This window comes from Cavia porcellus, unplaced genomic scaffold (genome assembly GCF_034190915.1).
Source record: "Cavia porcellus strain 051 isolate PalLab524CR breed Dunkin Hartley unplaced genomic scaffold, mCavPor4.1 scaffold_1, whole genome shotgun sequence".
NCBI lineage: Eukaryota > Metazoa > Chordata > Mammalia > Rodentia > Caviidae > Cavia > Cavia porcellus.
The window spans coordinates 73,478,970-73,500,920 of NW_026947484.1; the positions used below are offsets into that span (position 1 = coordinate 73,478,970).

The 21,951-nt window shown below is 39.2% G+C and overlaps 1 protein-coding gene across 40 annotated transcripts in view; it reads left to right on the forward strand.

The window, feature by feature from the left end:
• Trpm3 (transient receptor potential cation channel subfamily M member 3) overlaps positions 1-21,951 on the forward strand; it is a 764,333-nt gene that overhangs the window by 277,250 nt on the left and 465,132 nt on the right. For 13 of the 40 annotated variants that reach the window (XM_063249849.1, XM_063249856.1, XM_063249874.1 and 10 more), the window contains exon 1: positions 7,236-7,718. The exons of 24 other annotated variants lie outside the window; for them this stretch is intronic. In XM_063249849.1, coding sequence (XP_063105919.1) covers positions 7,542-7,718 — 177 coding nt within the window. In that variant the 5' untranslated portion in view covers positions 7,236-7,541. Of the gene's footprint in view, positions 1-7,234; positions 7,719-21,951 lie in introns of those variants that run through there. 3 more of the 40 variants (XM_063249798.1, XM_063249878.1, XM_063250012.1) reach the window with 2 other exon arrangements.

Below are 21,951 nucleotides of genomic sequence, written 5' to 3' on the forward strand. Positions count from 1 at the left end.
CCTGTGTGTGTGGGGAGGTGTTCCCATGTAGTCAACCCAGTATACTGCGCCAATGCACGTACCATCTATGGATGGCTTTGGTTAGACTTAGAATAAAGCCTGTCAGAATCTATTAGCCAGTTTAAAAGGTATGATCAATCTATTCTTTGGTATCTACATTTTCTAAACTTAGTAGCTTCAAGTTGGTAGTAGGGTTTTGAAAATGTTTTGTTTCCTCCCCAAATTCTTTATACATTTCAAACAAATGTCAAAGAAACTTGAATAAGCATCATAATTTTATTTATATGATTAAACAAAGACCTTTGTTTTTCATTTACTATGATATGAATCAAATTTTCTGATTGAATGCATCTTTTGTGTCATTGGAATCTCCTGGTGGTGTATTAAGAATGGAACAGTACAATAGAAAGATTGAAATTCAGTCAGTTGACTTAAAAATAGTTTTTCTTTTTTATTTAGACATAAAACTTCTTGTAATATGTAGAATTTATATTGGAATTCAAACCATGGCTCTGAAACTTCCTTTGTGAATTCTTAATTTTTGTTTGCTATAGTTTCTTCATCTAGAAAATAAAAGATGGTGATAAAAGTTGTCTATCTAGATACATATTTTGCTTATGTGTATAGTATATATTGTATATAGTGAGAACTTGCCTTATAATATGAGTCCTTTAGAAATACTCACTTTCCACTAATAAATGCCATATACCATGAGAGGCGCTGTTTAATGGAAGTAGCAGAGAATGTAGACAATCCTCCTCTCACCAGCAAGGTCAGCTAGATGGAGCTAGAAGGTAGGGAACACGATGCAGAACTCAGCAGTGAAGTTGAGACAAAGCCAGGGCCATTGGCAGCAGCTCTGGTCCTGTGCTTCACAGGATCCTGGTGTTAACACTGGGTTCACTGTGCTGCTTTTCCTCTTTTCAAGTTTGTCAGATTAATGACTGACTTCCTTTTGTCAATCCATAAAAACCCTGTATAAGCATTTTTTAAGTGGAAGCAGCATATTGTAGTGGATAAGAGAACAGATTTTAGAACGAGGTAGAACCAGATGCAAGGCCATTTACCAGCCGTGAAACCTTCTGTATTTTCATAATCTCTCCAAGACTCATTTCCTTGTCTGTAATATTGGGATAGTGGTGCAACAAACTTCAGAGTTTTTTTTTTTTTTAATAAAAGCGGAAGGAAGGATTTCCATATCGCATAGCACATAGTAAGTGCTCAAAAAGTCATTGATCATCATTTGAACATTATCAGAATCAATTTTATTGATTTTGATTGATATTGATTTTATTTTAAAGATGAAGGCTCACAAAAGTTAATTGCCCAATGACTTAATATGGATTCAAAGCCAGGTCTCCTTGATTTCAAAACCCATGTGATTGGCCTTAATTTCACACCTCTTTGGAAGAAAAATAAAACCTGGACAACTAACTGTCTTTCAAAAACTAAAATCGTATAATCCCTGCCACTGCCATTAACAATGATAAAAATGAAAGGCTCGTGGTTGTTAAAAACATGGTAACAGAATACACATCAACAATATCTTTTCTGGAAGAGAGACAAAAGTAGATTGCAAGTACACTTTTCATTAGCTTTCTCATTAAAATCCTCTAGCAAGCAGAGTTGCTGCTTTGAAGAGCTTCCAGATCACAGTGTGTCTCTGTTTCCCAGGTGAGCAGACCTTATGGTCCAATTCAGCACTGGCTGTTAGCAGGAGAAACCCAGATGCACAGGGCAGAGTGTGTAGCTGAGGCAGTTCTCATTGGTGGGAGTCGGAGGGTGTTTGCAAAAGTACACCAATGAGCTTTGAGTTTGAATTTGTGTCTCATTTCAGCAACCATCAGCCAGTAAATGTCTCTTAACTGGTGTTAACAATGAAATACTGAGATTCCTTCCAATTCACACAATTTATTCCAGCAGTAATTGGAGATTCACTGTTTAAATATCCTTTTCCAAAGGCATTAAATAATTAATTCTTTACCAAGTTGGTCAAATTTATGGTGCTCATAATGAAGATTTATCTAAGATACTTAAATTCCATTTGTGGGGATGTGTGTTGGTACATGTGTTTGTGTGTGTGGGGTGTTGCAGATATGTAAGCTTAATATAGAGAGAGTGGCCTTACATTAAAGAACAATGGAACAAGTACTAGGAAACTGTGAATATTAAGTGGTTAGAAACAAACATTAAAATTCTTATATCTTTAACAAGCCTCCATGGACTCATTAAAATTTTAGAATCATATCAAAAAACCATCCCCTTTGTGGGTAGAAGTAATAGGATTTCAAAGCTGAATGAAACTATATTTTAGCTCTTGGCCTTCGAATATTAGCTGTGTGTGTGTGTGTGTGTGTGTGTGTGTGTGTGTGTGTGTGTGTCTGTATATGTGGTCAATAGTTATTAGTAAATTTCTCCAAAATGATACCTAACAGAGCTTTATAACAAATAATTCAAGGGACGTAAGGTGATTAAAACAGTATGATAGTTAAAAATGCCATTATAACATAATGGTGAATTTAAAAATGAAGAGCGTTTTCTATTAAAAAGTACACACTACCATGTGAAAGAGAGTTAATGGTCCAGATGTCCAGTGTGGTGAAGTGGGGCTCTGTATGGAGCTTATCTGTTACCTTTATACATTTAGGAAACCACTGGGGGAGGTAGGAGAAGTTGACTTGGTGATTATAGGGAAGGACATTTCACCTCAGCCTTAGGAAAAACTTTCTGTCAACTAAAGCTGCTCATTCATGCAGTGAACTACCTCCAAGGCAGCCACTCCCTGTCACTCCAGGCAGTCATACAGGGTTGAACAGCAGTCAGAGAGCGAGTGAGACCCCAACACTGGAGAAGGGATGGAGTAGCTCACCATTTGCATTTTGACGTGGCTTTAGTATACATGAAATAAGAGATGCAGAAGCTACTTAACAAAGTGAGTTGTTTCAGTATATTTAACGTATTTCTAAATCTGTTATCATGAAAGATGCTGAAAACAGGAAAATGCAAGAAATGGGGAAAAAAGGTTATTTAGTCTATTTGAAGAACATACATTTGGAAATAAATAAGGACTGTTCTATAAGCCAGTGGACTCTATAAAGTGATTTTAGATTTTAGAAAATATTGTAGAACTATCAAATAGCTCCTAAAAGTTTTATACCTCTACTTGAGGGCAGTTCAAGTGATAAAATAGGAAAAGTCAGGTATTTGCACAAAAATGCTAAATTGACATAAAACTCAAAGCACAAATAATTTCTGAAAAAATGTGAACTACCAAAATACAACATTCCTAATAACTGAGGCCAATTATAAAGACAGTATCTTAGTTACTTTTCTCTCGTCGCTGAGACAAAATACCCGACACCAAAGTTAAAGGAGGAGAGGTTTATTTAGCTCACAGTCTGTAGAGGTTTTGGCCCATATCAGCTGGTTCCAAGGCAGAGTGGTAAGGCAAGGGGCAACAGTTCATGGTGGCAGAAGACAGCAAAAGCAACAAGAGTCATATTAGGGCAGTGTCAATCCAATCAATGGACTGATCCAGCAATCACCCACCCTAATCCCAGCCCCTTTAAATTCAGCTTTGCACATGCTAGACTCAGCCACCTCTGAAAAAGTCCCGTGACCACCTGAGGCTTTCAAGGAGCATCTAGACACAAACCATAAGGGAGTAAGCTATTAAGATTATAAAATATACTGAGGCACATGGAGGTATCTATGAAGGCATCCCAGGAATGGTGCTAACATTTTCTTAAATGCTTGAATACCGCTGTACTCTACACTGCATTCTATATTAGCATCTGAAAATACATGTTTAGTTATATTTTAATCATATAAATAACTGCAGTGTTATAACAACAAACTGCAACTTAATGAGAGGAGCATGAGCAAAGTGTGGTGGCAAAAGCCTGAATCCCAGCACTCTGGGAGGCTGAGACAGAATTGTAAATTCAAGCCCAGCCTGGGCAATTTTGAATCCTGGGCAGAGCCCATCTCAAACAATTTTTTTATTAAAAAGATGGAGCACTAGGTTTGCAGCTCCATGCAAAAGTCTGGGGTTCAATCCATAGGACTGGTGAGAAGAAAGAATTAAAAAGGAGGGAACATGGCCTTCAAAAGCAGGAAATGTACAATGTCTAACAGCTACGTTCATTGTCAGTGCTGAGATGGAGCTCAGATGCTAACAGTATTCTTAAACGTAGCATCGCTTACACAGGAAATAGGGAAGCTGATCGTAGGAAGAGAGCTTCTGTACCATGAAGGGGAATTAGAGTTTGCTCAAAGGTAAGCATTAGAGTACAGAAATTGGAAACCCCTATTTACTACTTCTTAGGACACTGAAACATAACAGGATCGTGCTGGAATTTTAAGTTTGCTAGAGTTTTTCAGCATATTTGTGATTATTAACATTCCAAAAATTGATGAACTAGTGTTTTGTACCCGTGAGATGCTAATCTCTGGGGGGTGGGATTGGCAGTCTCTGCTTTTTTTCCTCATTGGACTTCATCTAGATCCAGGGGCGGTATCATTCCATGTGAAAAAAAGTCCTTTCCTGAAAGCCGACAGAGGGTCTCCACAGCCCTGCTTTAGATATTTCATAGCAAACAGTTCTGGCAAAAACTATGCCAATGATGGAAGCAAAACTTTCTCTCAGGCTCTGTCACTCTTCTTTGATCTTTGCCTCTCTTGCAGTGTAGTTTCCAAATCAGTTCCCTGGAGGGTTTGTGCTTCTCTTCTCTAATTGCCACTAGAGAGGGCTGAGAATCCTGCCACTTCCTCATGGTTCCCAACTATGTTCTTTGACCAAAGTTATTCCATAAAAATTACAGGGCCTAGGAGGATCAAAGACTGTGTGGTTTCAAAACCATGTGGTCATTTTTGTGGGACTCTTGACATTTTGGGGAAAAAAGGGAAGAGGTAGGCAACCGAAGCTTTTCAATCCTTTCGTGAGGCAGACATTTTCCACAACAGAGAATCCACTTAAGACCAGTTAATAGCTCAGGAAGGCTGGAGCTGTGTAGCTTCCCTAAACACAGTGTCTTCTGACCTGATGAATGCCACTTGGCAGTAAAGCCCAAGGAAGCCCCTAACATCCTTGCATTCTTCCTCTTTACCCTATTTGTTAAATGCATGACAACTTATAGGAAGCAGTCAGGTTTGATCTGTCTTGCTGCCTTCACAGCCTGCTCCAGAAGTGTACACCCTTGTGCCTGCCGAATGGAATAAGGCAGTGCTTCCCTGCCCCCAGATCAATATACACTATCTGGAAGGTGAGCTACGGTAGAAGGGTCTCCTGTGTGCCAGGTACTGTTCTAAGTGGTTGCTTGATCTTAGCTCATTCAGTCCTCACAGTGACTCTGGGTGTGGGGTTTTCTGTTTATCTCCACTTTAAAAATAAGGACTACAAAGCACAGACAAAGTGAGCAAATTGCTCCGAGCCATGGTCAGAATCAGAATTCAAACCATGAAGCTGACTTCAAAAGTCATACTGCTAACTGCCCATGGATGTCATACCAGAGTGATGATCTGAAAGAAATATTGAGGATGTCTTCCCCCCATCTTTTAGCTGGTTCTTATATAATATCAGATTATCAGAAACAGAGACAAGGGTCTCATTGCTGAATTATGAAAGATATAGGAGGAAAGAGAAAACTTGTTTATGTAGCCTAGTATCTTGGTTCCAAGCTAGACTCTGGTATAATTACTTATATTAGACATCTTACTAATTTCTCCAGAAATTGCTTCACTGCTAACTCGGTGCAATAGGGATATGACTGTCACATCTGCTTTGCAGCATTGTCATTGACAGGAACTTACATGATACATTTGAAGTGTCCAGCACCATGCCTGACACACACAGGTGAGCTGTTATTGATTTAAAACTGTCTTCAACCCTTTGTGGAAATAGAATGATGACAGAAAATGAAACACGTGTGAGTTTTATTAAGGAGATTCTTACTTAATAGAAGATAATTAGACACATGAATTTTAGGTGCAAGTCACTGGTTTGTTCAACCAGTGGACTGGCTTCTCTTCAAGATTCTTCAGTCTTGTGGCTTGGGAGCATTGTAGGGAAATCATGTTGTAATGCACTTTATTAGGTATTTATTATGCCCTGGGGAAAGTCTATGTTGTCCCTCGTTCTGAATTACTGCAATGTATCCCATCTGTTTCAACCCCTCCTGATTCTGCTTCAGAATGTGTAGTACTCCCAGAGCTAGAATTTACCCTTCTCTTGCTGTTAATTAGCAGTGGAAAATCCTTTAGTTATAGGGAGTGATATAAAGTGGAAAAAATAGATAAGATGTCCTAGGACATAAGAATTCTCCTGGGTAAAGTCCTTTGTTGAACAGTTTCCACTAAAATCTAAAGGTTGGGGAGGGTGGGTAGTCCCGTGGGGCAATGGGACATAAGCTTCCAGGCTCCCAGACTGCCCCTAACTTCTCTTCCCTAAGTGAAATGATACAATTTCTACCTTCGAATTGAAAATTTCTCCTTGATTCTCTCTCACCATGGGAGTCCTAATCGCTATACACACCAGTGCATCCACTCTTTCTTAAAGCCTTCTAGAAAGGTGGGAGTGGGGATCCCCTCCAGAGGAAACTCCTCTTTTACAGAGAGCATTCCCATAGCATCTTATGGGTTAAACTTGTGTTGCAAAAAGGATATTAAGTACCCTTTCAGGAGGGGATAACTCCCAATTTAGAAACTGCCATTTCTAAAAGATAAGCCACTAGGCATTCATTTGCACAGCTTTCTATGAAAAGAATAACCCACTGCTTCCAGTGTGTGGGGGAGGGGGCAGAGAGAGACAGAGACAGAGACAGGAGAATGGATTTGATTTATTGCCTTTTGCCTACCTATCATCTATATAATGTATGTATCAGGTTGATAGCTGCCAATCACAGTTAATGAAAATCCCAGAACACGATATGGATTTCTTACTATAGATCCATTTTATCATAGCTCTCAATTTATTATGTCAAATAAATCAAAAGGGAAGGGTTTGTGGCATTGTTCAGAGGCATCCCTCTGCCTCCTACCCCCCACCCCTACCCCACCCCACTCCCCCCGTGTGCCAGTTTCCAGCCCCTCAAAGATGCTTTGTGCAAGAAAGTGCAAGTTCCCATCCTGGCTTTATTTCTGCTCCCTTTTGCTCTCTTCCTGGCTCCCCCCCAAACCAAGCCGGCAAAGCCAATGGCCCGGGCTCCCCCACATTGCCTGACCTGCGTTGACTGGGAGAAGAGCGGGAGAGGGAGCAGCGGCGAGGGAGCGCGCATTCCGGAGCAGGCTGCTCTGCCTCCGACCACAGGCTGTGTTGTGCAGGCTGTCCCCAGCCTCCAAACCCTGCGTCCCCTCCCCGGAGCGGCAGGCAGGGTGCTTCCTTTTAGCCACGTTTGGTATGCATGAGCACCACAGCTGCGGGGAGAGGGGAGGTGGCTTTCTTAAGAAGGTTCAGGGGCTTGGGCGAAGCCACTTGACGAGTCTCTCAAGTTCCAGGAAGCCTCTGCTTTAATGGAATCTGCAGGTGTGGAGATGACCATGGGATGCCAGGGCTGTGGGGGACCATCTGTTTTCTAGGTACTGCTCAGGTTTGCAGTTTCTTGTTTTCCCGGTGGAATTCGGAAGGGGTCATGAATCAGACTGATGCTTCTCGACCCCTAAACTGGACCATCCGGAAGCTGTGCCATGCAGCCTTCCTCCCATCTGTCAGACTTCTGAAGGTACTGTAACTTGCCGCTTTGAATGGTTCATTTTGTGCTTTTCAGGTCTCCATGCCGAACTTCGCACTTGGGCTGGGATGCCCGTTTTGGGGCGTGCAAATGCATGCAGGGATGGTTCTGTTGTCCATAGCTGGAGAGAGGTTCTCCCACCCCCACCCCTGCCCTGTACCCGCCCCAGCCCCAGCCCCAGCCCCAGCCCTAAGGATGATGCCAGCCACACTTGAGAATGAGATTATGGTCTCTGAAAATGGGCTACCTGCACCCCCTCCCCATCCTAACGCAGAATTAATTAACTTCTTCCAGAGAGTGGGAACCACAGTGGGCACGAAATCTCTTACTCCCCTGTGTTTGGTTTCTGGGCTTTTTTCCCTCCCTGGGGAAACCCTCGACCTACTTTCCCTTAAATGGAACCTTGGAGAACAAAGGATTCTCCTCACTATTTAAAAGCCCTGTTGTTAGGTAGTCAGTCAGGTAAAGACAAAGAAATAAGGAACCTAAGCTCACAGGGACTTTTTTGGTGCCCCTGATTTTTAAAAAAGACATTTCTGTCTCCTGAACGAAGCCCATAGTAGGAAAGTATTGTGCAGTGTACACTGAATGTGAGCTCTCTAGCTCTGAGCCACACAAAAGATGCCTACTACACCTGAGCTGGGACTGCTACCCTGTGTCCCCAGCATTTCTCTTTCTAGAAGCAAATGCATAGTATCTAAGAAGTCCACACAGCTCCATAGTATCTTTCATCATATGCCTTATAGGAAATGGAATCTAAATAAAATGTAAAGGTGCAAAAAAGAAGTATTTTCTTCTTTTGGCTAGTAGAGGGAACGTGGTAGCCCTTTTTTTGGAGAAGTGCCTATCTCTCACCATTCTACATTCATTTAAAGTCAAAAAGGCAAGGGAAAGTTCTGCGTTCTCTTGTCCGTATTATATACGATCTTTTGATTTGATTCCCACTGCCATGGAGTGAACTGTCTACAGTGAAGGATTAATGAATTAGCTCTGCGTAAATTACACTCACAGATTTTTTTTCCCCACCAAGGTTGTGTTCTGGTTAAGTTTGATGTGGACAATTATTACCACACAGCTAAGTAGTTCTTCACAACATAGTTGTATCCATTGTCTGAGTTTTTCTGACACTATTAAACACAGACTGATATTAACTTTCCTAAAGCCTGACCCCAAATGCCATTCAAACTCCATCCCATGGTTGTCATGGCAATGCCTCCTTCTCTAAAGGAATAACTGGAAGGAAACACAGGTTTGGGGATGGAAAGTGGGAGAGAGGCTTCTTAGGATGTGCATGTTTTTGCTCCACTGGACTGTGTGTCATTGGTCATGAGAAAAAATGAGGCCAGAAAATTAACAAATGAACTAACAGTTCCTCCAGAATCAATGATGAATCAAGAATCTGGGGCAAAGAATGTTTTGGGGAATCTAAGTGGGACTGAGAACATCAACTCTACTGATTCTGTATGAAATGAGAACTATTTTATTGCTCAAAGTCTTCATTGGCTTTACTCGCCATAATAATGCCTTCTAATTCCTAACAGTATGTGTATATGAGGACTCAGTACATTATTGATTATACTCTAGTTTTTAATGGAAAATATTATTCACTTACTAGTTACAAAACCAGCGGAGAAGTACCTATTTGATTACTTATGTTTGAAAGAGATCCATCACGGTTATACTGAAAAAATATACGTACAGCGCTAAGTAGCAGATGTTGTCAGTATTGTACTGTTGTTTCTGTTGTCAAACTGCAGTCCTACAGCTTTTATTAGCATGGTGCTTAATAGTTGTTCATCTAATAAAGTGTGTTTGTATCCTTCCAATGCTTTTAATATCTGAAAGATAGGATGCATTTGACCAGAGAAGGTTTCTTTGCAAATGATATCTGTGGTTTTGGAAGAGCATAGCTCCCTTATGAGACTTTTGATAGTGAGCGCATTTTCAAACTCTTGAAAATAAAGTAATACTAACTTCTTTAAGAAATGTGTACAAAGAAATAAAGCCTACCTTTGTGCATGAACAATTGTGTTATTCACATGGCTGTGGATTTTATGCATTTTCTTCCTCTGCACTGCCAAAGTCTTGTCTTTGGTTTCCTAGTTCCTATGTGTTCTGGGGCTGCTTTTATCTTTCAAATAGAGTGGAAATTCGTGGATAATAATTTGGCTCTTTTGATAACTGTCCTTCCTGGCTTAGTGTGCACATTAAACTTTAGCGTTACTTTTCATGTCCTTTCTGCCCCTCTCAGACTCATGCCTCCCCCAAACCACTACCACGTTAGCGTGAACTGTGGGCTCTCTGGGTACCCAGGAACCCATGAAAATCCCAAGCTAACAAAGCCAATCCTTCTATTCAACAGGTGAATGGTGTCCCTCTTTTCCAGCACTGTTCTGATAGGCTGTGCCCTGGCTTGATCATAAACGCCTTTCTGGGGCACAGTGGCCTGATTAGATTTATGACACCCAGATCACTCACCGTTTCTGACAGACTGGGCTCAAGTCAATTTCCTGTCCTCTCCTTTTTCTTGAAAATGTGTGTTTCTTTGCTAATGTTCTGTGGTACCATATAATACCTAGAAATGGCTCTGTAATCCTATTTCTTGTATTTCCCATTTCCTAATAGAAATGGGATAGGAAAGACTCAGAAGAAGGCCAGCCTCTAAACATAAATTAAACTCATTAAGGATTGGAACATACTATTATTTCTTCTGAAAACATCTCATTTGTCGTTTTGTCCATCTCAGAACAAATTTTGAGCATGCCAGCCAACTTACATTTTGAATCTGGGGTTGCATTTGGAAATAACACTTGAAAATGAATTTCTGGACAGGGACGTGGTGATGATAGCCAAAAGACAGGGCCTGTTTTCAAAGGGATATGTTTCACAGGGGGCCCTTGCCAAACTATTTCTCCTCTGTCGTCCTTTGCTTTGTCCTTGTGTGTTTCAAAAATTTCATTTTCCCATTAATCACACACACACAAAAGCCTAGTTGGTTACAGTAACAGAATGTTCTTAGCATATTTCATGTTCATTATCAGGTCTGTCTCTGCCATTGTTTTATTTGGAGATTTTATTTTGGTAACATGTTGAATTTGAAGATTATTTTTAGACAGAGAGCTTTCTTAGTATTGAAGTCTTGGCAGACTTTCTGAAGACTTCTGGAAAATGGGTTGCATGAGGAAAAAGAAAACTATATTTATGACAGATTTTAGATAGACACATCTAAGTTGGCTTGTTAATTAAAACCAAATAATCAGTGTCCCTTAAGATTTTCAGCATTTTATGGTAAGCAGTGGTATGACTTTGCCTACTTTGAGCAATGCTAGAAATAAAAAGCAGAAATTGTGTTTCTGAAAACTAGGCCTAAATACTTTGTTATTTTCTCACTGTATTCCTAACTAGCTGTGTGACCTTGAGTAAGTTACAAGGACCTTGTATCATGAAATTCTCTTTATCATAAGGGGTTTGGGTCTGGATTTAGATGCAATACTGTGACTTCCTGTGTCTGCCGTGCTTCATGGGTTTAGATTTGTCTTTCTGGGCTAAAATGGAAAGAAGAAATGGGTAGAGAAAATAGTACTTAGATCGGAGGACCTTGCCTACTAAGCGATGGCATTTGACAGCTATCGTGAAACCAAGAAGGACAATTAAGGAAACTTTCATAGTAAGAGGATCTCCAGAGTTTGAAATCACCTGCTTGTGCTAGCTACAGCACCCAGACTAGGTGCAGAGAGGCTAATGGAAGCTGGATAATTTGATTAGAGTCTTCAGAATGTGTTAGAACTCGGAATAAGGAGAAAGTAAAATACAAAAGGGCTTGTTATTTTAATGAGTTGTGGTCAAAGGAAGACTCTAGAATGGCTCTTGTCTTTCTGCCTTTGCTGTTTGGTTAGACGATGGACAGTTTTCTGAGAACAGATATCCTGTGGAGGAAGGACAAACCACTTCGCTTTTCTTTGATGATCTAGAGAGAGCATGTCACTTACTGTCTCTAGTAAAACTGAGACAAAAGTCAAGAATGTGGCTCCATTATCTCACTGATTAATGCATATGAATGCCCAGTAGGCCATAGCTTTTAAGTAAATAATCAGTGGTGTGGGAGACTAGTTTTATAGGATACCTTTTCTTCTTGTAAAATGATGTATAATTACATAGTAAAGCACCCACGTCTATTCCTAGAACTTTTTTGAGTTCCATTCAAAAAGTTCAGACTTATATTTTTTTTCTTTCTATCTTTCATACAGAAGGATGAATGAAACTTGGTAGCTCAAGGAAAATAGTTGAAAAAGCTGTGATCACGTGAGGGGATCAGTTTGACCCAAATTTTCCCCCAGTGTTAATGTTTTATACGCTATAATTTCACATCTCATAGCTACTGCTTGCTGTATGTATTGTCCCTGAGCAATGTCCATTCTTGATAACCAAATGGATTTGGTCTGTCTTCTACGGCTCTTACCAGGCATGCATGAAACTCACTTCCCTTTGGTGCTCTTAACTATTCAAGAAACTTGAAATTTGTTTCAATTTATGATTACATTCTTTGTGTGGAGCTGGGACTTGTACTTAAGACTATTATTTCCTTTTTCATCTCCTTTCCTTCTCCTTCACCCTTCTTGGCATCTCTTTATTTCCCTCCTACTTGAGAAAGATCTATCTTCCTGCTTCCAATGATCTATCTTTTGTTTTACTCTTTATTTATAATCTGAGTTTCTCAAATAAGAAAACCCATGAGCTATTTAGCTTTCTGCATCTGATTTGTTTCACTTACCACTGTGGATTCAGGATGCACCCATTTTCCTGCAAATGACTCAAACATCCTTCTTTATGGCAGAACTGTTCTTCATTGGGTGTCAAACCACATTTTCTCTTTACAGGAAGTCAAATATCAACAAACCAGAGTTTTATGCAGCTAGGACATGTGATCTTTGATACCTAGTAGGTAGCAATTATGTTTCCACAGTCAGAAAGAAGCACCCATCCATTATAGTTATGCCCATTGGCAAAAGATGGCAAGCCATGTCAGGGAGCTTCTTATGGGCGAGATGCCTTGAAAATGGGAAACTTGAAGAATACATTGCTTTTAGAAAAGCAAACTATATGTTAAGCCGCATTTTGAAGGCTTCAAAGAAAGAAACTTCTGTCTTTCCATCTCTCAAACATGCCAACTCTAAATCCCTTAAGAAAAGCGTAAGAGAGAAAATGAAACATGAAAGAAAATGTCTCCAAGTGAAAACAAGACAGAGGGAAGGCTGTCTGGTGTATTTAATGGTGGCATGCATTCAGGTTGCTGGACAGCAAACCACGTGACTTGCCTTTTTGTGGAAAGCTCTCAAGTGCCCAAGAGGAATTCCTAAGGCTAGAAGAAATCTTCCTTTCTCTCTGGAAAGTTCTATTTTCTCTATTTTAGAGGCAAGAATGAGGATGGGATTAAGGGGAGAATCTGCAGTTAGGTCCAAGTCCAGGTGCTGCCTCTCTCAGGGATGCCGGTAATCCAATGGCTTCCTGCCAAGGTCTGTCTCTTCCTTCACAGTGATTTCCTCCTGCATAGCTGGCTGGCCTCAGTTGGCCTAGAGTGTCCAGACAGCTGGATCGCACCCTTTCTCCTGTTCTACTGTGTAACATGGAAAGAGTTTAAGAGTGTAGCTGACAAAAAGTAGCCAATAAATGAATGGCAAAACATGTGAAAGGTGCCTGGAACCCTGAGAGGTCCTGAGAAAGGTAGATGTTTCTGGCCCACCCCAGAGCTGATGATGCAGGAGGTAGGTGTGGGCCTAGGAATCTGCATGCCCACTAGCTCCCAGATGGTTGTCTGGAGCCCTTGGAAGGACCCGTAGGAGATAAGCAGTGGAGCTGGAGGGAAATGGTTCAGTGGCCTCTCTGACACCCTGTTAGTCTACAGTGAGAGCAGAAGCTTTTAAAAACACTTCACAGGTTTTTCAACATTTAATCATGAAAAACCATGCAAGGAGAGCGCTTTGGGTTGCAGATAACATAAATAATAATCTAAATAAATTTTGTCCTTATTCTTTTAGTTTTCTGCTTGTTTGTTTGATCATTTTTCTGTGTATTTCTTTTGATGAATTAGTTTTGTGACATAAAATTTTTCCCCTGGATTTTTACAATGTATGGTAGTGAACCTGTGCTCCTGAATCTTGTTTACAGTCAACATTCTAGAGTGTTCCAAGTGTGTTCCCATAACTCCCCTGTGACACGGGGGTTGCAGTGGTCCATCAGCGTGTGTGCCTTTACAATCCAGCATTATACCACTCCGGTTAGAAGAGATGGTTCTCCTGGGGGCCCATGATGGGCCGGCTCCTGCCTTCCTCCATCCCCACAGCCTGTAAGGACCATCCGGAGATTGCAGAGTGGGAGGGAGAAGGACAGAAAATTTAGGGCTTTTATTTGGAGAATCATATTCAGATTTAAAGTTAATTTCATTTCTGGAAATTTTTCAAGTGATGTTTAGTATTAAATATTACATATGGGGAAAACAGCTGAACCAAATTGTCTCGCCTCCTGAGTACATGATAAAAATATAGTGCTGTAACTATGGGAATGAGACGGGCAGGTACAACAAAAACTCTAGGAAGGAAACATTTCACTCTTATGTTTAGCACACATAATATTTGTGTTTAGCAGCATTTGGAAATTGTGCTCCAACCACTAGTTCTGCCCTTCAGTTTCAGAGGCATGCACCTAAGAATATAGTTAAGAGGTAGCATTGATTAATTTTATTTATTCTACCCCCAAAAATATTCTTCAAGATTTAATGTATATGTATATATGTATGGAGGGAGAAAGAGAGAGGCAGAAAGAAGGAAGGCAAAAGGGAAGGAGGGAAGGAAGTTGTTTTTAAATCTATTCAAAGCAACATTTTATGTATTGAGTGGGTTTACGTGAAGGAAGATTTATCCATCCCAATGAGCCCTTGAAGCAATGATTCTCTGTGTGGCCCGAGACTTCCCATTACAGAATAAGATTCTGTGTATTCCAGGCAGACCACCTGAGTCACACTCCTGGAAGACCTTGAGAATCTGCTTTATTCCAGTAATCCAGATACACCGTCTGCAGAGTAACATTTGAGAATCTTTTCTTCTGAAGTGTGACATTTTAGTAAAGAGATGCTGGCTCATTAAAATTATGCCTCTGGCATAACAACACCTTAGGAATGATTTTTATTACTTAAGTTGAGCACCTCACATCTCTGTATAAACTTTTATAGGCTAATATAAAAGCCTTGAAAGTTCCCGTGTCCACAAAATGTGAAATAACTTTTAGAATTGATTCTTTTCTCAAGTTTCGTTTTTTATTAGTGCATGTTCGCAGTGTGTAATGATAACATTCCTCATGGGAAGTTGGTGCATGGACACAACATATCTAAACTCCTTTCTTATCCCTTTTCCATCCCTCCTCCTCTTTTCATCTCTTGATTCCTTTCCCATTTGAGAAAAATCTGTTTCCTTACTTCCTATTTTCTGCCTTTTATTTTTCTCCTTGTCTGTATTTTGAATTTCCCTAAAAGAAACCATGCAATATTTAAGTTTGCTTGATTTATTTCACTTAATATTATGGTCTCAGGGTGCATCCTTTCCTACAAATGACTCAAGCTTATTCTTCTTTATGGCAGAATAGTACCCTACAGTGTGTAAACACCATATTTTCTCTATCCCTTCATTTGTTGATGGACATCTAGGCTGCTTCCAAGACATAGCTGTCGTGAGTTTCAGTACTATAATTATGAGTATGCATGTGTCACTGTAATTGAGGACTTTAATTCTTTGGGTAAAATACCTAATTGTTTCTTAAAGGATCATGCAGGAAAACTTATTTAGATTTCAGTAATGTATAGTCTAAATTCTGCCTTATCAGTATAGGTAACATCCAAGATTAGAAGAAGAGACAGTACATCAGTCTTGTTCTTATTTACTTAGGACACCACACACTTTTGTGTGTGTACCTCATTTGTGCCCTAATTACAGGCCATCACTGGACCAAGCAAGTGCCCCTCCAGGCTGCTGCGTTTCCTTCCTGCTTCCTCCCACTCACTGGAGTCACCCATTTGCAGATGCCCAAACTGGAAAACTTGAGTTTATGCCTTTTGCTTTCTTTTATCCCTTACATAATCAGCCAATCGCTTCTGCCAGATTGCTTCATAAATATGTCTTAGATCCACCCCCTTCTGTCTATTCCTGGTTCTCCAAATCAGTCTCTCTGGGTCTTGGGTCCAAAATACTACAAGTGCCCTCTAGTCTTGTCTACTTTGAGTCACTCCTTCCCACAGCCATCAGACTGGTCTGTTTAAAATGTGAGTAAGCTTAGGATGCTTCTGTTGGACATTCTTGAGTAGTTCTCTATATCCTGCAGAATCAGGGCTAAGGCTCTGATGTGATGCATAAGATCATCTGTGATGAACTCTCTCCCTTATATCTCAGTTTCCCCTTGTCCAAACTATGGAATTTCTCATAGGTGCCTTGTTGCACAAGATCTTTCCACATCTGAAAAATCTGAGTCATACTTTCTCCTTGCCCGCGCCTAACCCTCTTTAACTACTCAGCTCAGGTGAGTAGAAAATTCAAGGAAAAAAATCTTTCCTGCACCCCCAAATCAAGCTTCGTCCCCGCTCTTGTGCATGTCTATAAAAGTCTGTTAAACTCTGTAGGTATTTTTTGTTTTTACTTTTAGCATATTGTCAAATTTTTGCTCCTTCCCTGATTCAGAAGAACTTTCTTCAAATGAGAAGTCGTATCTTACTTAATCTTGTGCATGATGACACCTTTAACAGACAGCCTAGGACATCTTGAATGCTGAGTAAATTATAGTTGAATAGGTAAACGTTCAGGAAATGAATAACATGTTCCCAATTCAGGGCTGCAAAATTACTACTGGGAAGAACCCAATGGTATTACATGGTCTTGGTACTTTTTGTGATTCAAGAATATCTTGAACTTGAGGTTATTTGCTTCATATGTTTCCTACAGTGGAGGATTCATTAGATAACTGAATCAATAATTATTACAGTACTTAGTAAAAGTAATACAGAATAAAATACTTAAGAAATCCTAAATAGAAAATAGGATCAGATACCTGCTTTCATAATATTTACTGAAAGATTAAGTGAGAGATTTAACTTACCTCCTCTACTGATTATAGTGGAGGAAAAAAAATCATTTCTTAACTTTGTGACTTAATGGACTTTAACAGTATATTTCCTTTACAAGGTTAAGTAGAGAAAATGATATTAAAACAAAACCTACACTGCTAATCCTGCTGGGTCCAGTCCTGTTTTACCTCTAAATATACCTTTGACAAGTGTGTAGAGAGAATAATCTTACTGAAGTATCTTGATATTTCCATTTCAAGGTAAACGTAATTTGGGATTTATTTTTCCTGGTAGCATTAGGTTACTTTACTATCTTTGGTATTATGGATAAAAGTCAAATAGAAATTCTGCCTTATCAGGTTCCTATAGGAAAAAATAGATCAAAGTCAAAATAACTTTCTTGCAGAAGAGATAAGAATTCTTAAGAATTATCCTATTGCTTATTTAAGAGCAATGATATATGGGACTGGAAAGAAGGTAAATAATTATTCATTGGCATAATCTTTGTGCTTATCTATTTCTTTGCTAGAGAAAATAGTCACAGATAATGAGTTGTCAGAGTTCCATAAGAAATATGGGTGTGGTGGGTGCATGTCTGTAATTTCCGTACTCTGGGAGGTTGAGGTAGAAGAATTGCAAGTTCAAGCCCAGTGTAGGCAACTTAGTGAGACCTTATCTAAAAAAAACTGAATTAATATTAAAAGAAAAGGCTGCGAATGTATCTCAGTACAAAGGCTCTAGATTCAATCTCCAGTATAGCAAAAACGAAATATTTGCTTTGTGGTGCTAGCCCATGGAGAACCAATGGCTTGAGCATTTAGAACCTGGAACTTTAATTTGCAGGTGTTGGATGTTTTCAGCCAGTCTGATAATGCTCTTAAATAAAGTTTCTCAACCTCGGCACCACTGACATTTTGAACTGGAAAGACCTTTGTTGTGGGGATCAGTACTACACACTGACATTAGTACAACCTTTGTTTCTATTCAGTAGTTATAAGGAGTAACCCTTACACTGTAAATATATCTTCGTGCATTGCCAAATATCCTATCAGGGAATCATCCCACATTGAAAATGACTACTTTAAACATTTCTCTTTCCAGACAGATATTTTAAGGAGTAGATAAGCAACTGATTTTTCTAGAACCTCAAGAGATACATCCTAATGGTATAATCTTTAACTTTAGACATACTTCTCTTTCATTTTATAAAAGACTGAAATTTAGATTACATTTGGAGAATTAATGGGTTGAGTTCTGTTCAGTAACTGTAGAATGAGGATTCTTTTTCATTTTATTGTCAATCATTTCTTGTAAGTAATTCACTGTGGCCAATTTGTCTGAGAGCAAACATTCCATAGATGTTGCTTTCTGAATTAAAAATAGAGCATTTTTGTCATTTTGAATGATTGTATTAAATGAAACACTTAATTCTATTGATTTGTTCTACAATAACTTCTACTTAGAATTGTTTGAGAAAAATGCAATATAAAGTTAATTTCAATGAGTAAATGAGGATGTTTCATTCCATCAGTCTAAATTTTTTGCACGGCATCGGTTTATATGAGCAATAACAGATTTGAGATTAATCTAGTCATTTACACAAACAGGCTATTTAATTTAATTTGAACAAGATTATAATTAAACTAATTTCTAGTCATTAGTTTCAGCTTTATCAGATGAACAAAAAGACTGGATTCTGGACATAAAGCTTATTCCAGTTAATATTCCAGCTGAGTTATCTAGAATAAATAGCCATAATTCAATTTCTTGGTTTTCTCATCTATAAAGTGGGAGGATTGGGTTAAATCAAGTTCAGGAAACTTTTTTTCTATTTAAAGGAGATCATAAAGATTTTTGCCTTTGTGGGCCAGTCTCTATTGTAATACTCAGCTTAAAAAGCAGCCAAAGATATTACATTACAAACGAGCACAGTCAGGTTCTAATAATGCTTACTCATGACACTGAATCCTGAATTTCTTATAATTGACACATCATGAACTATTATTCTTATTTTCATTGTTTCCACTAGTTTTCAAAGTTAAAACTTTTAACATAACCATTACACCACAGAATGCAGGTGGTACTCGGCCAGTGGACCAGTTTGTCAGCCTGGAGATGACTGCTGAGGTCCCCTCCAGTTCTGACTTTGTTGAATGTATGAAAGAATAATGGAAATGCTACTGCATGCCCCTGTGTATCAACACTGCTTCAGTATCTGAAGGGCCCTGAGAGATAATGCACCATTGGTTTGTTATAATGGTCCCGTGTGCTCACTGCAGAGCAGTGTGTGGTGGGCTTTGCTGTCTCATGATGACCAATGTTCTTGTCTTCTCACAGAATGAATAGAGTCTCAGTTCTTCATGAGATATCACCATTCATAGACTATGTATTTTGAAATGTACAGGAACTGAAAATGAAATGACATTAAAAGCTTAACATTTAAAAAGACCTTTGCAGTTTGCAAGGGTCATTGCTGTACATCAAATGAAATGAATTTCATAGCAACCATGTAAACACATGTAATAGGTACAGTTTAGTCTCCTTTTTAGGTGGAAAACTATGGCCAAGTAAGGAAAACCAGAGATTAGTGGGCTTCTCTGATTCAAAATCCCTTTTCTGTACCCATCTACATCTTATATCTTAGTGCTCTTTCTCCTCTCTTCATCTGAGACCCAACCAGGTTACAGAGTGGTCTCATGCACTGATAATAGAAATAAGTAGAACTGTGTATTTGACAACAAAAAAGAATTAAAAGAATATTTTCAAAATGATCATTGGAAAGATATAAACTCTGAGTCTTAATTTCCTTAGTTATAAATTAAAATAATAAACCAGCACAGAGGCACAAGCCTGTAATCCTAGTATTTGGAAGGCTGAGGCAAGAGGATCTCTGTGAGTTCAAGGCAGGTCTTGGCTACATAAGTGAGGTCAAGACCAGTCTGTCCTACATAGTGAGATCCTGTCTCAAAAAAATTAAAATAATAAAAATGATACTGTGTATAATTCAAAAAGTAATACATGTCTGATGATAGTACAGCCTGTAGATAGTATTCAATAAATACAAATTCTTTTCCCTTTAACCTAATAAAGCAAAAATAGTACACAGGAAATTAATCGAATTCAGGATGTCTTTTTTGTCATGATATGGACTTGAGGAATATACCTGTGTACAATGTTTTCACTTTGACATTGTTAAAGGTTGTATCTATTTCAAAGGAACCAGTAGGATGAGAATGTGCATAGAAAGATTTATTTTAAGGAATTGGCTCAGGAAATTTAGAGGTTTGATAAGTTCAAAACCTGATAGGGCAGGCCAACAGGCTAGAGACTTAGGGAGGAGTTTCAGCCTGAGTTTGTTGTAGACAGTCAGTTACAATTTGCATCTGTTGTAGAGCCAGGGAGAGCTGATGATACAGACAGCCCGAAAGAGATCTGCTAGGAAATTCCCTTTTCCTTAGAGGCAGTCAGCTTTTTTATCTTTCCAGGCCCTTCACTGTTTAGAGGAGACCAACCCACACTCAGAGAGCAGTATGCTTCACTCAGAGGCCACTGTGTTAACTCTAATCCTTAACCAAAGCCACCTTCACAGAAATATGCAGACCAATGCTTGACCAAACATCTGGGCACCATAGCCCCAGCACGTTGACACACAGAACTAACTATCATATTCGTCATTGCTAATTAACTCACACCCACATAAATTAAATTTTGTCTCAAAATTAACCTCTGGGACACATACTATCTAGAGCGGAAGCACAGTTAGATAATAGAAGGATGTAGGTTCTCTTCAGGGAGGTCCTAGAGTCTCTGTTGCTTTTCTGGCTCCATCAACTCCACGCTTCTCTTGAAGACAGCCTCCTTTGTTACTCTATATTCTGCTCATTCTTGCTGGGATGTCCAGCTCTACAAGATCTCACAGTAGCATGCCTTATATCTCCTAAGGAAGCTCATTAATCTAGGGTTGGCCACATGACCATCCTTGTCTATTTAGCCCTGGTTAGGAAAATGGAACCAGCATATATAAATATGACCAGCGAGCCTACTATAGCAGATGATGTGGTCAAGAATGGCTTCTCCCAGGAAGAAAGTAGAGACAGTGCTTCACATATTCAATCGGCAAGAATGCCCTCCACTCGCACGGGTTCCATCATGTTATAGTCTATTCAGACCTAAAAGGTTCTGAAGTAGTCCAAACTAAGATGTCACTCTACCAATGAAGATGCACCTTTTACTAAAACATAACAAGGGGAAATGGACTTCAACCATACAACCTGAGATTAGGTTGTAAAAAGCAGAGTTTCTTATGAAGAAGCTTAGAAGTCCTGGAAGAGATAGCAGACTCTCCCTCAGTAGAGGACTACCCTGAAATCAGAAAGAAATACTTTTAAGGCCACTCACCCCTATCGTTGCTGAGATAGCATGATGGGCTCAGATGCCTTAAATATCTCCTGGCTGATGGCTTTGTCACTGCCTCGAGGTCCCATGGAACTTTGTGTCAGCTCTTCTGGCTGGTAGAAATTTCATCACGCCAAATTTCTATCCCTGAAAAAGAAAGTAAGACAGCACATTGTTTAAAAGTACTCTGATAGTAGAATGAATGTAAGAGTTTTATAACACTTTCAGTTAATCATGCTTGCAAGGATTCAGTGTAAAAGATTGTTGATGTTTTAATCAAAATATTCCTGTTACTGATGTTCTTTTGAAGGGCAAAAGTCCATATAATTTTTTTATGAAAAGACCATTTATTACTACTTTTCTATACAACACATTAGTGAATAAACTAGAATGCATTTTCTCAAATGGTAAATTAGACCATTTGATTCTCCTAAGAAGCACAATACCCTCTCTTTTGTAGGTTTTTTTTTTTTTATCGGTACCAGGGATCGAACTCACGACCACCTGCTTGCAAGGCAGGTGCTTATGCCGTTGAGCTAAATCCCCAGCCCCTTAGTTTTCATTTTTTATTAGTGATTGTTTGCAGTTTGTAACGATGACATTGCTTGTGGGACATTGGTACAAGTAAATAACACAACTTAATACATTTTTATCCCCTATCTCACCCCTCAATGTAATGAAAATGAGAATTATTTTTTATTTTACATGTATAGCAATTCACACATC